Source organism: Ochotona curzoniae, unplaced genomic scaffold (genome assembly GCF_017591425.1).
Source record: "Ochotona curzoniae isolate NIBS_2020 unplaced genomic scaffold, NIBS_Ocur_1.0 scaffold_4937, whole genome shotgun sequence".
NCBI classification, from domain to species: Eukaryota; Metazoa; Chordata; class Mammalia; order Lagomorpha; family Ochotonidae; genus Ochotona; species Ochotona curzoniae.
Genome location: NW_024467126.1, coordinates 1,539,556 through 1,552,613, shown reverse-complemented (window position 1 = coordinate 1,552,613; position 13,058 = coordinate 1,539,556). Strand labels below are relative to the sequence as shown.

Below are 13,058 nucleotides of genomic sequence, written 5' to 3'. Positions count from 1 at the left end.
CCCATCCAGCCCCCTGCCTGTGGCCTGGGAAAGCAGTTGAGGATGGCCCAAAGCCTTGGGACCCTGTACCCTGGAGGAAGATCCTGGCTCCTAGCTTCAGATCAGCTCAGCACCGGCCATTACGGCCGCTTGGGGAGTGAATCATTTGATGGAAGATATTTCTCTCTGTCTCTCCTCCTCTCTCTGTATATCTGACTTTGTAATAAAAATAAATCTTTAAAAAAAAAATACAGGACTGGGGCTGGCGTGGAAGTGTGGCAGTGTAAGCTGCCGTCTGTAACTCTGCTGGTCAGAGTCCTGGCTGCTGCACTGTCACTCAACTCCCTGCTAATGTGCCTGGGAAAGCAGCAGACGGGCCACGCGCTCGGACCCTGCATCCCACGGGAGCCCAGGGGGAGTTCCTGGCTCTGCTTGCCCCTGGTCCAGCCCCAACTGTTACTGCAGCCATTTGAGGAGTGAGCCAGCAAGGGAAGGAGCTTTGTTTTTTTCCCTCTTGCTCTTTCTCTCTCTCTGTAACTGTGCCTTTCAAATAAATGAATAAGTCTTTTCTTTAAAAAATATTTATTTGAATGGGCCAAGCTATTTCCTGTGTCTCCTCATCCCAGCCTTGTGGGCCCCATGATTGGAAAGATGAGAACTCGCAGCTGTCGCTTCTTACCAGGAACTTCTCTGAGTGGTTTAATCCTTGGGCTGCACTGAGAGGTGACTTGGGGGTGACATTATGTTGTAGTGGTTCACACTGCATTTGCCTTGCCTTGGTATCCCATATGTGAGTGCTGCTTGGAGTTCCAGCTCCCTAACACACCTGGGCAAGTGGCAGAGGATGTCTCAAACACTTAGACCCTGCCACCCAAGAGGGAGACCTGCATGGAGATGTTGGGCCGTGCAGTGGATGGCATGGACGGCAGTGACCAGCCCGGCTTGTGCCTGCTGTGGCCAGCAATCAAGGATCCCCAAAGCCTGCGGGGGGCACTGCACAAGTGACAGGACTGAGGGAAGGGGGCAGTCGCCCATTGCTGGAGGCCTCTCCTCAGGGTGGTCTTGGAGCAGTTTCCAGGAGAGGAGGCTAGAGACGAGGCCCTGCTTCCAGGAAGCTGTGCCCCCATCCCCTGTGAGCAGGTGGCAGGTGCTGCTTTGACCAAACTGAGTGAGAAGGCTGGGCATCCAGGGGGAGACGCAGAGCGACTGCAGGACCAGGAGGGGGACGCAGGGGGCTGGCCAGGGCTACGGAGGGGGAACTGGGGACACAGGGCCTGATACCACATGCTGCTGCTTCACTTTTCCCTCCATTCTCCTCTTCCCCCACTGAGATACGGGGTCTGGACCTCACAGTGAACAAAACAGCCAGAGGGCCTCCTGGCTAGACAGGCAAGAGTGAGAGGGCTAGTAACAGGGAGTCAGATGGGGGCTTCCCTGCAGCGGAGGTCACCCCAAGGTGACACATCAGCCCAGGCTCCAGGCAGAGGAGGCCCTGAGGAGAAGGAGGAGGAGGGCGGCTGGGTGCAGGGGTGGACCAGACCTGAGGTGGCAGGAGAAACAGTGGCCTGCGACAGCTCAGAGGGCTTGGGAAGGATCTGGTTTTCCATTCTCTCTTATTCCTAAAGAAAAGCTGTGTGGGAGGCTGGTAAGTCTCCCTGGTAAGGCTGGTAATGTCAAGTCAAGGAGAGGCTTCCTGTTGTGTCATCACAGCCTTTGTCTGAGCAGGACAAGGGCGTTTATGGTTACCATTCCTCTCTCTGCTGGGCTGGGGAGGCTGCAGGCCATTGTGCTGAGAGAGAAAGAGAGAGAGAGAGAGAGAGAGAGAGAACAAGGGAGCAACCACAGGGACACGCTTGGTGACACGCCTACCCAGCCTTGTCAGCATCTCCAAGCCAAGGCCGCCGGTGGCCTGCCCCCTGGTGGCCGGCCTCCCTGTGCACCTCCTCCTCCTCAAGTCTCAGGGTCACTGAAGCTGACTGGGCACCGTGCCATCTCTTGCCCTCCAGCCAGGGTTAAATATTAGTGGGGAGTTATCAGCCTGGAGTCGGGGGAGGAAGTGAAGGGGAGGGTGGAATGAAATTTTCCCATCACCTCTGCATAGCCACCACTTCCCGCCCCAGCCCCGACCATGCCTGTGGAGGAGTTCGTGGCTGGCTGGATCTCTGGTGAGACGGTCTCCTGCCCTCTGTCCCCGCTACTTCCCCCTCACCCTCAGCGGGGGACACTTCCTGGGGAAGGGGGCTGACACAGAAGGAACTGCAGTGCCAGGGCCAGCTGTCCCCAGAAGGGCGGAGGGGAGGGAAGGATGGTGCAGGGGCGGTGTGTGTGTGTGCGCACTGCTTACGTGTCCCCAGCCCATTCTGCCCAACAGCTGCCAAAGGCTGGACAGGCGAGGAGCGGCTGCACCTGCAGCCTCCGGCACCCCCACCTGTGAGGCCTGGCCGGAAAGCAGCACACCCGGACCCCACCTGCTGCCCTGAGTCCCTCTTTGGCCTGTGCCTCCCTTGGCACTGGGTCATACTCCCAGGGCCCCAAGGCCTGCCATACTGTGCGCCAGCCCAATCCGCACAAGACGAAGGAGAGGGGCGTTGTGAACCCTTCTTTCTCTGAGCACAGGCTTGCTTCCAGAGCATGAGGCTGACTCATAGCGCCTTCTTGTCACCACAGGTGGTCTGGGCCTGGTCCTGGGGCACCCCTTCGACACGGTAAAGGTGAGTCTGAAAGAAGCGCAGGGGAGTGATAACTCCCACTGAAGCAGGCGTTGGGCACCCTGAGCTGGGGTCTGGCCCGTGGGGGCTCTCTGCTGCCCATAGCTGGCTGCTCGAGGGGCAGGAGGGCAGGGCAGGTGCCTGCCCGCCCATGCACCTGCTCTCCCTTCCCCATGCAGGTGCGTCTGCAGACACAGACCACGTACCGGGGCATTGTGGACTGTGCCATCAAGATCCTCCGCCATGAGTCGGTGGGTGTCTGCGTGTGGGGCACCCAGGGCAGGGCTGGGACCCTGGGTGAAAGCCTAGGGTCTCCAGTTGGGGGAGGGGCAAGGCCACCCCAGCCTTACCTGCCCCTACCTCCTGTGGCCAGGTTTCCAGTGGAGGCAGAGGGGAGGGACGGCCCCTGTATTCTGTCACCACTGCCGGTCACTAGCGACCCCATCTCGCGGCAGGTCCTGGGTTTCTTCAAAGGCATGAGCTTCCCCCTGGCCAGCGTGGCCCTGGTCAACTCCGTCCTGTTTGGTGTCTACAGCAACACGCTGCTGGCACTCACAGCCACATCTCACCAGCAGCGGCGAGCCCAGCCACCCAGCTACACGCACATCTTCATTGCAGGCTGCACAGGGGGTGTCCTGCAGGTGAGAGGGCCAAGTGGCCGGCCCTTCCCGGACCCCTCTGGTGACCTGTAACAGGCCTTTCTGGAAAGACCGGGCAAGCTGCTCATGGCCCGGCTGGGCTGTGGCAAGAGGGGAGGGCCGTGGAGGACAGAGGAGGTGAAGGCAGAGTTGGAGCACAGGGGGTGGGCTGGGAGGATGGCGGACTCAGCACTTGCAGCTTGATCAGCCTTGCCCACCTGCTGCTGCGGTGACCTTAGCCCCTTGAAAACTGCCAGCCCCAGCAGAACTGGCACCCACTCCAACACCTGTCACACCCCAGCCCCTCCCAGCTCAGGCCTTGGCAGTGTCTCATGGCAGACAGGCAGTGTGTGTATGGGTGCTGGGAGGTGTTCCGAGCCACAGCTTTTGCTGTGAACTGAGTTTGGTTCTCTGTCCTGCATTCCCCGGGCTTGGGTGGGGAAAAGGGATCTGAGCCCCCAACATGCAGAGGCATGCCCGCTCCATCCTGCGCCCAGGGTTGTGGTCTGAGGTGCCCTCCTTGGGGCCCCTGCGCTCCATGCTGTGCCCTGAACACACTTCAAAGGGTGGAGCGAGGGCGGAAGATGTCCCTGCTCATCCGAATGAATGATTGACGAGACCCGCAGGGCGGCTCCAGCCCGTCTTGTGCGAGGCACACGCCTTTGGCTCCAGGAACACAAGGGCTGAGTCAGGTGCTCGGCAGGGAGCAGCACCAGGCAAGTTCAGGACCCTACTGGAGGGTTCCAGAGCAGCTGCCCATCCCTGTGACCTGCAGAGGGGGCAGGTCGCTGAGGGAGCTACCCAGAAGCCCTGCTGTAGCGCCCCCAAGTGCCAGCCCTTCCTCAGCCCCCAGACGGGGGCCAGGGGCAGCAGATCCCACCGGAACTCCAAGGACCAAGGCCAGAGCCACAGGGGTCCTGCCCCCACACAAGCCCTGCCCCACACACCTCAGCCTTTACCTGCCCAGCACAGTTAACCTTGAGCTAAATTCCAACCCAACCCTGCCAGATTCCATATGTTCCCAGAACTGACCCCCACCCCCTGTCCTGGGACCCTAAACCCTTGTCACATCTGCCTCAGCCAGTGGTCAGAGCCTCAGGGTCTGCCCCGCTCCAAGAGGAGGGGGCTAGCAGGGGAGTGGGGGACAGAGGGAAGAGAGGTGGCTTGCTGGTTCAGGCCAGTCCGCTGGCTGCCCCGGCCGGCGACACAGTAAGGGACCCAATGCTCCCAGAGCCTCCTCCATTGCTTCCTTTCCCACAGGCCTACTGCCTGGCCCCGTTTGACCTCATCAAAGTCCGCCTCCAAAACCAGACCGAGCCGAGGGCCAAGCCTGGGAGTCCCGCACCCCGGTACCGCGGGCCAGTGCACTGTGCAGTCACCGTGTTCCGGGAGGAAGGGCCGCGCGGGCTGCTCCGAGGCTCCTGGGCCCTGGCACTGCGTGACACGCCCACCCTGGGCATGTACTTTGTCACCTATGAGTGGATCTGCCGCCGGTACACGCCAGAGGGCCTGAACCCCAGTAAGAGGAGCTCCTGGGTGGGAGGTGGGAGAGGAGGCAGTGAACCTAGGGGTAGAGAGGGGGAGGAGGGAGCAAGCTAGGGATATAGGGGGAGGTGGGCCTGGGGGTGAATTGGGGTGGTGGACCTGGCGGATGAACAGGGAGTGGGAGGTCTACGGGAAGTGGGAAGGGGATCTGGGGGGGATGGGGGAGGCAGGTCTGGGGATGGGATAGAGGGAGGTGGGCTGGGGTGGAAGAGGGGAAGGGGGCCTGAGGGTAGGTTAGGGGGAGGGGGCCTGGGGTGGATTGGGGAAGGGAGCCTGGGGGTAGGTTAGGGGGAGGGGGCTGGGGGTAGATTGGGGAAGAGAGCCTGGTATAGAATACCCTGGTGTAGAATAGGGGAAGGGGACTTGGGGGTCGATTAAGGGAAGGGAGCCTGGGGTGGATTGGGGGAGGGGGCCTGAGTTAGGGGGAGGAGGTCTGGGGTGGGTTGGGGGAGGAGCCTGCTGGTGGGACAGGCAGAAGGGGGGAGGGGAGGTGGGTGGAGGTTGGGGTGCTCCAGGCCTGACCAGGCCCCGGCCTCCCCTCCCCAGGCTCGTCCACCGTGCTGGTGGCCGGGGGCTTCGCGGGCCTGGCCTCGTGGGTGACGGCCACGCCTTTCGACGTGATCAAGGCCCGGATGCAGATGGACGGACTGCAGCAGCGGGCCTACCGGGGCTTCCTGGACTGCGCCGTGGTCAGCTTCCGGCAGGAGGGCCTGGGCGTCTTCTTCCGCGGGCTCACCCTCAACACCGCCCGCGCCTTCCCGGTCAACGCTGTCACTTTCCTCAGCTATGAGTACCTCCTGCGCTGGTGGCGATGAGCCAGGCGGGGGACTGCAGCGCCCAGCGGCTTGGTCCTCCCTCCCGGGGGACACTGCGGCCTGTGCCTGCTAGCCGCTCAGGGCCTCGGCTGCTCCGGTCAAGGGCACGAGGCCGCACTCCCTACCCCCACGCACCATGCGTCCTCCTCAGCCTGCTCCCTGCCCACCGGGCTCGCCTCTCCGATCGTGCAGTGATCTGAGGTGACCTGCCCATGGGGGTGGTGGACCTGGCGGAATGACCGGAGGAACCCCAGAAGCCCCTTTGCACGGGGTTTCCTCAAGGTCCCTCCAGCTCCTCTGACCAGCTCGAGTTCCCTTGGATCCTACTGGTCTTTAGGGTTACCAACATGCAGATTGTTGGCTCGAGGGGTTTGAGGATGTGGGGGGACTTACTGTCCCCTCTCTCCCTGTGTTCTTTGCTTACATCCCTCACTCCTCTTAAACGGGAGATCCCGAGCATCCCTTAAGCTCCTGTTGGCACACAGGTGCCTCACGAGCACCTGTTGAATCAGTGGATTGGGTGAATGGACGGAAGGAGAGCTGCCGGGCCGCCCATGCAGGAGGCTGGCTCGCGGCTGGCCGCCTGCATCTGGCAGCTGTGGGTGGCCATTTATCGGTCTCAGCCGCTCTGCCTCTCAAATAAATGAATAAATTCTTTTTTTTTTTTAAGACAAGAAAAAGAAAACCTGCGGTCTTCCCTGATTTCCTTTGAGGCAGTGAGTTCCAGATCAGTTTGGATGGGTCTCATGTCAAAGCCAGGCTAGCCTGGCAAAGGAGGGAACCCCAGGAACAGACTGGGGCGCGGCCTGAAGTAGAATGGATTGTGTTCGTAGCGCCCCCTCGTGCCTTGCTGGACTATGGCAATTTCCCTCTTTTTCTTTCTCTCTTTTTCTCTCTTTCTCTTTCTTTCTCTCTTTCTCTTTCTTTCTTTCTCTCTCTCTCTCTCCCCCTCCCTCCCTTCCTTCCTTCCTTTCTTCTCTCTCCCCTCCCTCTCCCTCCCTCCCTTCTTCCCCTCTCTCTCCCTCCCCTCCTCCGTGCCTCCCTCCATTTCTTCCTATATTTATTTATTTATTTTTGGAAAGGCAGATTTTACAGAGAGGAGGGACAGAAAGATCATCCATTGGCTGGTTCACTCCCCCAAGTGGCCACAACAGCCTGAACTAAGCTAATTGGAAACTAAGAGCCAGTGGTTTCCTCCGTATCTCCCATGTGGGTGCAGGGTCCAAGGCTTTGGGCCGTCCTCGACTGCTTTCCAAGGTCACAAGTAGGGAGCCGGATGGGAAGTGGAGCAGCCGGGATTAGAACCAGAACCCACATGGGATCCCTGGCGCTTAAAGCGGGGAGGATTAGCTGATTGAATCACAGTGCCAGCCCCAATGTATGATTTTTTTTTTGGAAGACTAATTTATTTCTTGAAAGAGTGACAGAGAGACACAGAGATATCGAAATCATCATCCACTGGGTCATTCCTCAAATGGCCACGTGGTCGGGGCTGGGCCAGGCTGGAGCCAGGAGCCTGGAGCTCAATGCTGGTCTCCCACCTGGGTGCAGAGTCCCTCAGGCCATCCTCCGCTAAGCTGATTTCCCAGGAGCACTAGCGGGAGCTGGGTGGGAGGTGGAGCAACTGGAACCTGAACCCAGGCTGACGTCGGTGACGTCGGTGACGCGGGGGATGCTAGGGGTCCCAAAGAGCAGCTTGGCAACCTGGCCCCGGTGGGACTTTCCCCTTTATCTGTTCATGCCCCTCTCCCTCAGCTAACCCAGAAGCCTGTTCCCTGGGCAGGGCAGTGCCTTCTTGTGCCGCCCCCACCCAGCTCCGGGGGAACAGTCCCTCCTGCAGGCACGGGCACAACTTCCTTTTCATCTTGCTACTTTACGCTCGCACCACCTGAAGTTACCAAGTACACATGGGGACCCAAGTGCACTTGTCAGGCTCAAAGAGGCAAAGTCTGCCCTGCCCAGCACTGGCATCTGGTTCTAGGACAAGGCCCACCCCCACAGGCCGCACGTGCAGTGAATTCTGCTTCCGTGAACAGATGTGGTAGGCCACAAGTAGGAAACGGACACTCTCGGATGAGAACGGAACGAAGCCCTCAGCGGCTGCCCCACTTCCGGCCAGCTCCCTGCTGCTGCACCTGCATCCCTGCCCTCAGCTGGGAGTACAGAGGGAGCTCTTGCCCATTGGCTTTGGCCTGGCCCTGACTGTGGAGACCAGTTGGGGAGCGAGCCAGCGGAAGGGAGTTCTCCGTCATTCTGCCTTTTGGTGCAGCTCTGGGAAGCAGCTGGTGCCAGAGAGCTCTGTTGCACTGCTCTGGGAGGCAGCTGGAATTGCCTTCGTGGCTTTGGTCGGATATTCAGAGACTCTAGTTTTGGTTGTGACATTTACAAAGAGCTGTGTTGGGTCCAGCGCTGTAACCTAGTGCCTAAAGTCCTTCCCTTACACATGCCAGGATTACATATGGGTGCTGGTTCATGTCTTAGCTGCTCTACTTCCCTTCTAGCTCCCTGCTTGTGGCCTGGGAAAGCAGTCGAGGACAGCCCAAAGCCTTGGGACCCTGCACCCGCGTGGGAGACCCAGGAGAAGTTCCTGACTTCTGATTGCCTCAGCTTGGGCCATCACGGCCACTTGGGGAGTGAACCAGCAGAAGGAAGATCTTTTTCTCTGTCTTCCCTTCTATCTGTGTATCTGCCTTTCCATTAAAACTAATTAAATCTTTAAAAGGAGAGAGAGCGAGCTGTGTTAGTGTTCAGGCAACTCAGAAGTTTACCAGATGGGGAAAAACAGAATTTGAGAGAATCAGTGATTTAGGATGTGTGCAGGTTGCTAGCAGAAGGTATGATCTGGGCACAGCGTGAGGTCAGGGCTGCTGGTGGCTTGGGCACTGGGGCCGCTTGGAACCGCCTGCCTTCCTGTGCAGCCTGCCTCTGCCGGGACTGCCCCACTACTGTTGGCTTCTCTTTCCTGGCACCTCCTGGCAGCCACATCCTCCCCTCTCTCTCTTCCCCACCTCATCTGTCCCTCAAGTTTCAGCTCCAAGTTCATCCCTGCTAGAAGTTTCTGCAGGTTTCATGGGGCCATTGAGCTATTATTTTATTTTATTTTAAATTTTCAAAGCTTTTATTTTAGATGATGCTTCCATAGTTGATCAGGGTGGGAAGGATAGAGGATCAGGGGAAAGTGGGTGTGATTATTGTTTCCAAGTTTTTGATTTCTTTTTCTTGTATCTAACGGGAGGAGGGAGACCAGGGGAGAAGCCACGTGCGACCTCCTAACCATCCCAGCACCCAGGCATGGGCAATGGCCACCCAATATCGACCAAGGGTCCTGATGTGGCGTACCACTTTTTGCCTTTTAAAAAGATTTATTTGGGCCCGGCACAATAGCGTAGTGGTTGAAGTTCTCACCTTGAATGCACTGGGATCCCATATGGGTGCCAGTTCTAGTCCTGGCGGCACCGCTTCCCATCCAGCTCCCTGCTTGTGGCCTGGGAAAGCAGTCAAGGAAGGCCCAAGGCTTTGGGACCCTGCACCCTTGTGGGAGACCCAGAAGAGGCTCCTGGCTCCTGGCTTTGGATTGGCACAGCTCTAGCCATTGTGGCCGCTTGGAGAATAAACCATCAGATGGAAGATTTTCCTCTCTGTCTCTCCTTCTCTTCGTACATCTGTCTTTCCAATAAAAATTATGTAAATCTTTTATAAAAAGATTAATTTATGTTGTTTTTATTGGAAAGGCAGAGTTACAGAGAGGAGAGACAGAGAGGAAGCCAGACATGTTTTATTCACTGGTTTATTCCTCAAACACTGCAAGGTCTAGAACCAGGTCAGTCCAAAGCCAGGAGCCAGGAGCTTCTTCTGGGTCTCTCACGGGGGTGCAGAGAGGGACCCAGGAGCCAGAGCTTGCTCAAGGCTTCCCACGGGGGTGCAGAGGCCCAGGTGCGGGGGCGGGGGTGCAAGCAGTTGGGCAGATGGCATGTGGGTGTGGCGAGCACAGCTCCTCACAAGGCTACGAGAAGTTTCTCACTCTGTGGCAAGGCCCTGCAGAATGTGTCTCTAACCACTTCATTGCTGCCTCGCCCCGCGGCATGGACACTCGATCGCCTCTGAAATTTCATGGGATTCTCCTGAGGGAGGTGGTGTTTTTCTGCAAATGTGAAAGGATTCCTGTAACTGGTTTAACACTGGAAACTGATTTTATCAATCATGTCATGGTAAAAGGGTCTTTAGCAGCTTAAGACAATGAGACACAGCTGAAAGCATACAGCCGCACGACTGAGTCTATATCGTTCCCAATGTCTTATCGTGTGCCCACTTTTGACCTAGAACTTACTCCAGGATGCCTGATGTTCTCCATAAGAAATGGCCGATAATATCTTGGAACAAATGGCAATTGTGGAGGTACAAAGAGTTTGTTCACCACAGGCCTCAAATTGTTACAACACATGAAATGACACATTTTGGTTTCTCACCACGGAAAGCAGAAAGTATATGGGGCATCTTCTAAAGGGAGACAAATGTGAACCCCCAAAGAAAAATGGTTTAAAACTTATTGGCACTTATATTTATGGAAAGAAAATAGTTTGAAAAGATAAAAATAAGTTTTTTTGTAAAGGCCCTCCATTTATAGAAAGGCTGAGTTGCCCTGATCCTTTTCACAGTCATTTAACAAAATGACAAAAAAAAATGGATCAGTTCTAAGTGAAGGTGATGGTAATTAGTGTATGACTGATTATAAGATTTAATAAAGAATTTATGATATACTTTATAAATTCCTTTCATTTATGAGCTTTCCTTTTAATTCTGTATTCTTGATATTTTAAGTAATATTAGTTTAGATTTAGTGAAAACTGATTCTGGATATGAGTAAACCACCTGTCGCTATGTAACCGCACATGGTGCCTACCATGGCCTCAGCCGGGTGACTGCAGGTCTGAATGAGTAATGCTTTGCCTAAAATGTTTTCTTTGAAGTAAAATAATAATAATATTTTTTAGGATTGTTTTTATACTCTCTTAACCATGAAGTAAAAATGAAACAATTGGATGTTGTACAAACGCTTTTTTGAGTCAGTCCATGTCTCTTGTCTTCTCGCCGATCCACACATCCTTTGCAAGCTCTCAAGTCAGCCGGAGCTGGTGTCTGGCGCCCAGGAACCAGGACTGCCTCTGGACCTCCCACGGGAGTGCCAGGTTCCAAAAGCCAGGAGCTTCTCTCGGGTCCCTTGTGATGGACCGGCTCGGCCAGCAGCAATCAGTCCGACGGGAACAGGACCCCGGGAACGGTGGGCAGGGATTCGGCAGCTGTATCTGAGTGCATTTTGCAAAAGCAAGGCATCAACTTATATACAATAGATTATTGCAAAGGGACATTTTCTTTGTTTATTCATGTGGTTACATTTCTACAAACAATTATTCCAGGGAGGTAAGCAGTCCTGCTAAGAGAGGATTGTTCTCGAACAGCCTGGTGACAGACTGCGGTTGCTGTTTCTTGTGGACGCGGTTTGGCACCAGCTGCAGTTTTAATCAGTAAGCGCTTAGCTCTCGTTGTGCCTCACATTGGCTTTAATATTAACCTATCTATATTTCTTAGTTTTTCTTCCTGTATGGCTTTTTAAGCTATAGATTTCTACTATAATCTTTTTAGGAATTCTCAAAAATAGTCCCAAGTAGGTTTATTAAAGCTAGTGACCTGATAGTTTTTATCTCATATTGCTTGCTATCCTTGTCCAGTCTCCTGTCAGAAGGCTTCATAGAACTGTAAAGGAACATTGAGCCTTTGCCACACATAAATAGTATTATTCCAGCCGTAGAGATAAGAGCAAAGAGGGTACAGCCAGGAACGCCGAGACCACTGGAGATGCAGCCGGATCCAGGAGCCATCCTTCCCTGGAGCTCCCGCCTCGGCCCGGTGATTTCTCACGCAGGCTCCACTGCAGGTGGCGTGACAGTCCCTCACGCGGGGGTGCAGAGTCCCAAGCACTTGGGCCAGCCTATACTGCTTTCCCAGGCACATTAGAAGGGAGCGGGTTCTGAAATGGAGCAGCTGGGACTTGAACCTGAGCCCATATGAGATCCTGGCCCTGCAGGTGGAGGCTTAACCCACCATGCAGCATCACAGTACTTTCTAGAAGCCTTTGTCAGAGCCCTTACCCACATTCAGCTGGCACTGTTTGTGAGGCCCTGCCTGGCCCAGATGCCACCTTTGTCACATACAAGGGATGTGAAATGAACAAATGAGAAAATAAGTAACTGGCTCCTTTCTGTTTCCCAACGTGTCCCGAGCGTGTTACCCACCCCAGTGCCCCAACCCAGGACAGAGGCAGTCTGCTATGCAGGAGGCAGGGACCACTCCCAGACCTCTGTCCTCAAATTCCTGTGCGAGGCAGGCAGCCACTGAGCAGGGCCCACTGCCCTGTCCCTGGTGCTCCGCGCTGAGGCTGTGGGCCAGCAGGGAGCAGGTGCTGAGGGTCCCGCTCAGATCCTGTCCTCCCGCCACATCTTCTCCCACTATAACACCCCCTCCTTTTTCCCAACGGAAAAGCCTTTATTCCTGGAAGCACAACTGGGGGGTGGGGTGGGGGGGGGTGTCAGTCTGTCCGCAAAGTGCAAATATTACCTTCCCAAGTCGCGGTCCCTCTTCCAGGCTCTAGGCTTTTCTGGTGGGGGTTAGAAACCATGAGACCTCGGATTTCCAACCCTGTGACGCCCCAAGCTTGCAGCCCTCTTGCAGTACGGGTGGAGGAGAGGCGCGTTTCTGTGGGAAACGGGAGGGCAAGGCTCTGGGGAGCCGCGACTGGGGGGCTCTCACCGGATGCAGAGCCGTTCCACCTTCTCCTCACAGCGGTAGAAGTCGTTCCGGACCTCAGGGGACAGGCCGTGGTACCCCAGCCACTGCCAGCGTGCCCAGGGCCCTGAGGGAGTCGGCCTTGGTGGGCAGGGGGAGCCATCCTCCTTCTCCCCTTCTTGCGCAGCGCCCACCTCCTCTTTGCACACACCAAGCCCCAGATCCTCGCCTTCCAGTTGCACAAAGCATGTAAACTTCTCCTGGCGCAGTCCGCCGGGGGCGGCTCCCAGGCGGTGTCGGGGCCGGGATGACTGCTCAGGAGCCAGGCTGCGCTCCCGGTCGGCCGCGCTGCTGCACCAGCCAGCAGCGTCTCTGGGTTTTGCAGATGAATGAGATCTGCAGCTGCGACGCCCGGAAGCGCCGAGCCACCTCCGCCTGGGACATCTTGGACTGGTCCAGGAGTTCCAGCACCTGGATCTTCTCGGCCAGGAACCGGGCGTGAAGCCTCTTCCTGCTGCTCAGCTCCATGCTGCCCGGGGCAGGAAGAGAGGACAACTATGGACGGGAGAGGCGGCGCCCGGGGAGCCAGGCCA

General features: G+C 56.5%; 1 protein-coding gene across 2 annotated transcripts; it reads left to right on the top strand.

Annotated features, from left to right (window-relative positions):
• The first annotated feature begins 2,107 nt into the window (after window positions 1–2,107).
• On the top strand, window positions 2,108–5,685 carry SLC25A45 (solute carrier family 25 member 45). 2 transcript variants are annotated; one of them, XM_040971030.1, is made up of 6 exons: window positions 2,108–2,144; window positions 2,647–2,690; window positions 2,867–2,938; window positions 3,143–3,328; window positions 4,586–4,844; window positions 5,417–5,685. In XM_040971030.1, the coding sequence occupies exons 1-6, from the start codon at window positions 2,108–2,110 to the stop codon at window positions 5,683–5,685; spliced, it is 867 nt and encodes a 288-aa protein (XP_040826964.1). The 2 variants fall into 2 exon arrangements, with proteins under 2 accessions (XP_040826964.1, XP_040826965.1); XM_040971031.1 differs by lacking the exon at window positions 2,867–2,938.
• The last annotated feature ends 7,373 nt before the right edge of the window (window positions 5,686–13,058 follow it).

Bases quoted from the DNA above. Each gene is read 5' to 3' on its own strand.
- SLC25A45 (XM_040971030.1), top strand. From the start codon at position 2,108: ATGCCTGTGGAGGAGTTCGTGGCTGGCTGGATCTCTG. The intron at 2,145-2,646 runs GTGAGACGGTCT...TTGTCACCACAG, and splicing joins CGTGGCTGGCTGGATCTCTG to GTGGTCTGGGCCTGGTCCTG. The intron at 4,845-5,416 runs GTAAGAGGAGCT...TCCCCTCCCCAG, and splicing joins GCCAGAGGGCCTGAACCCCA to GCTCGTCCACCGTGCTGGTG.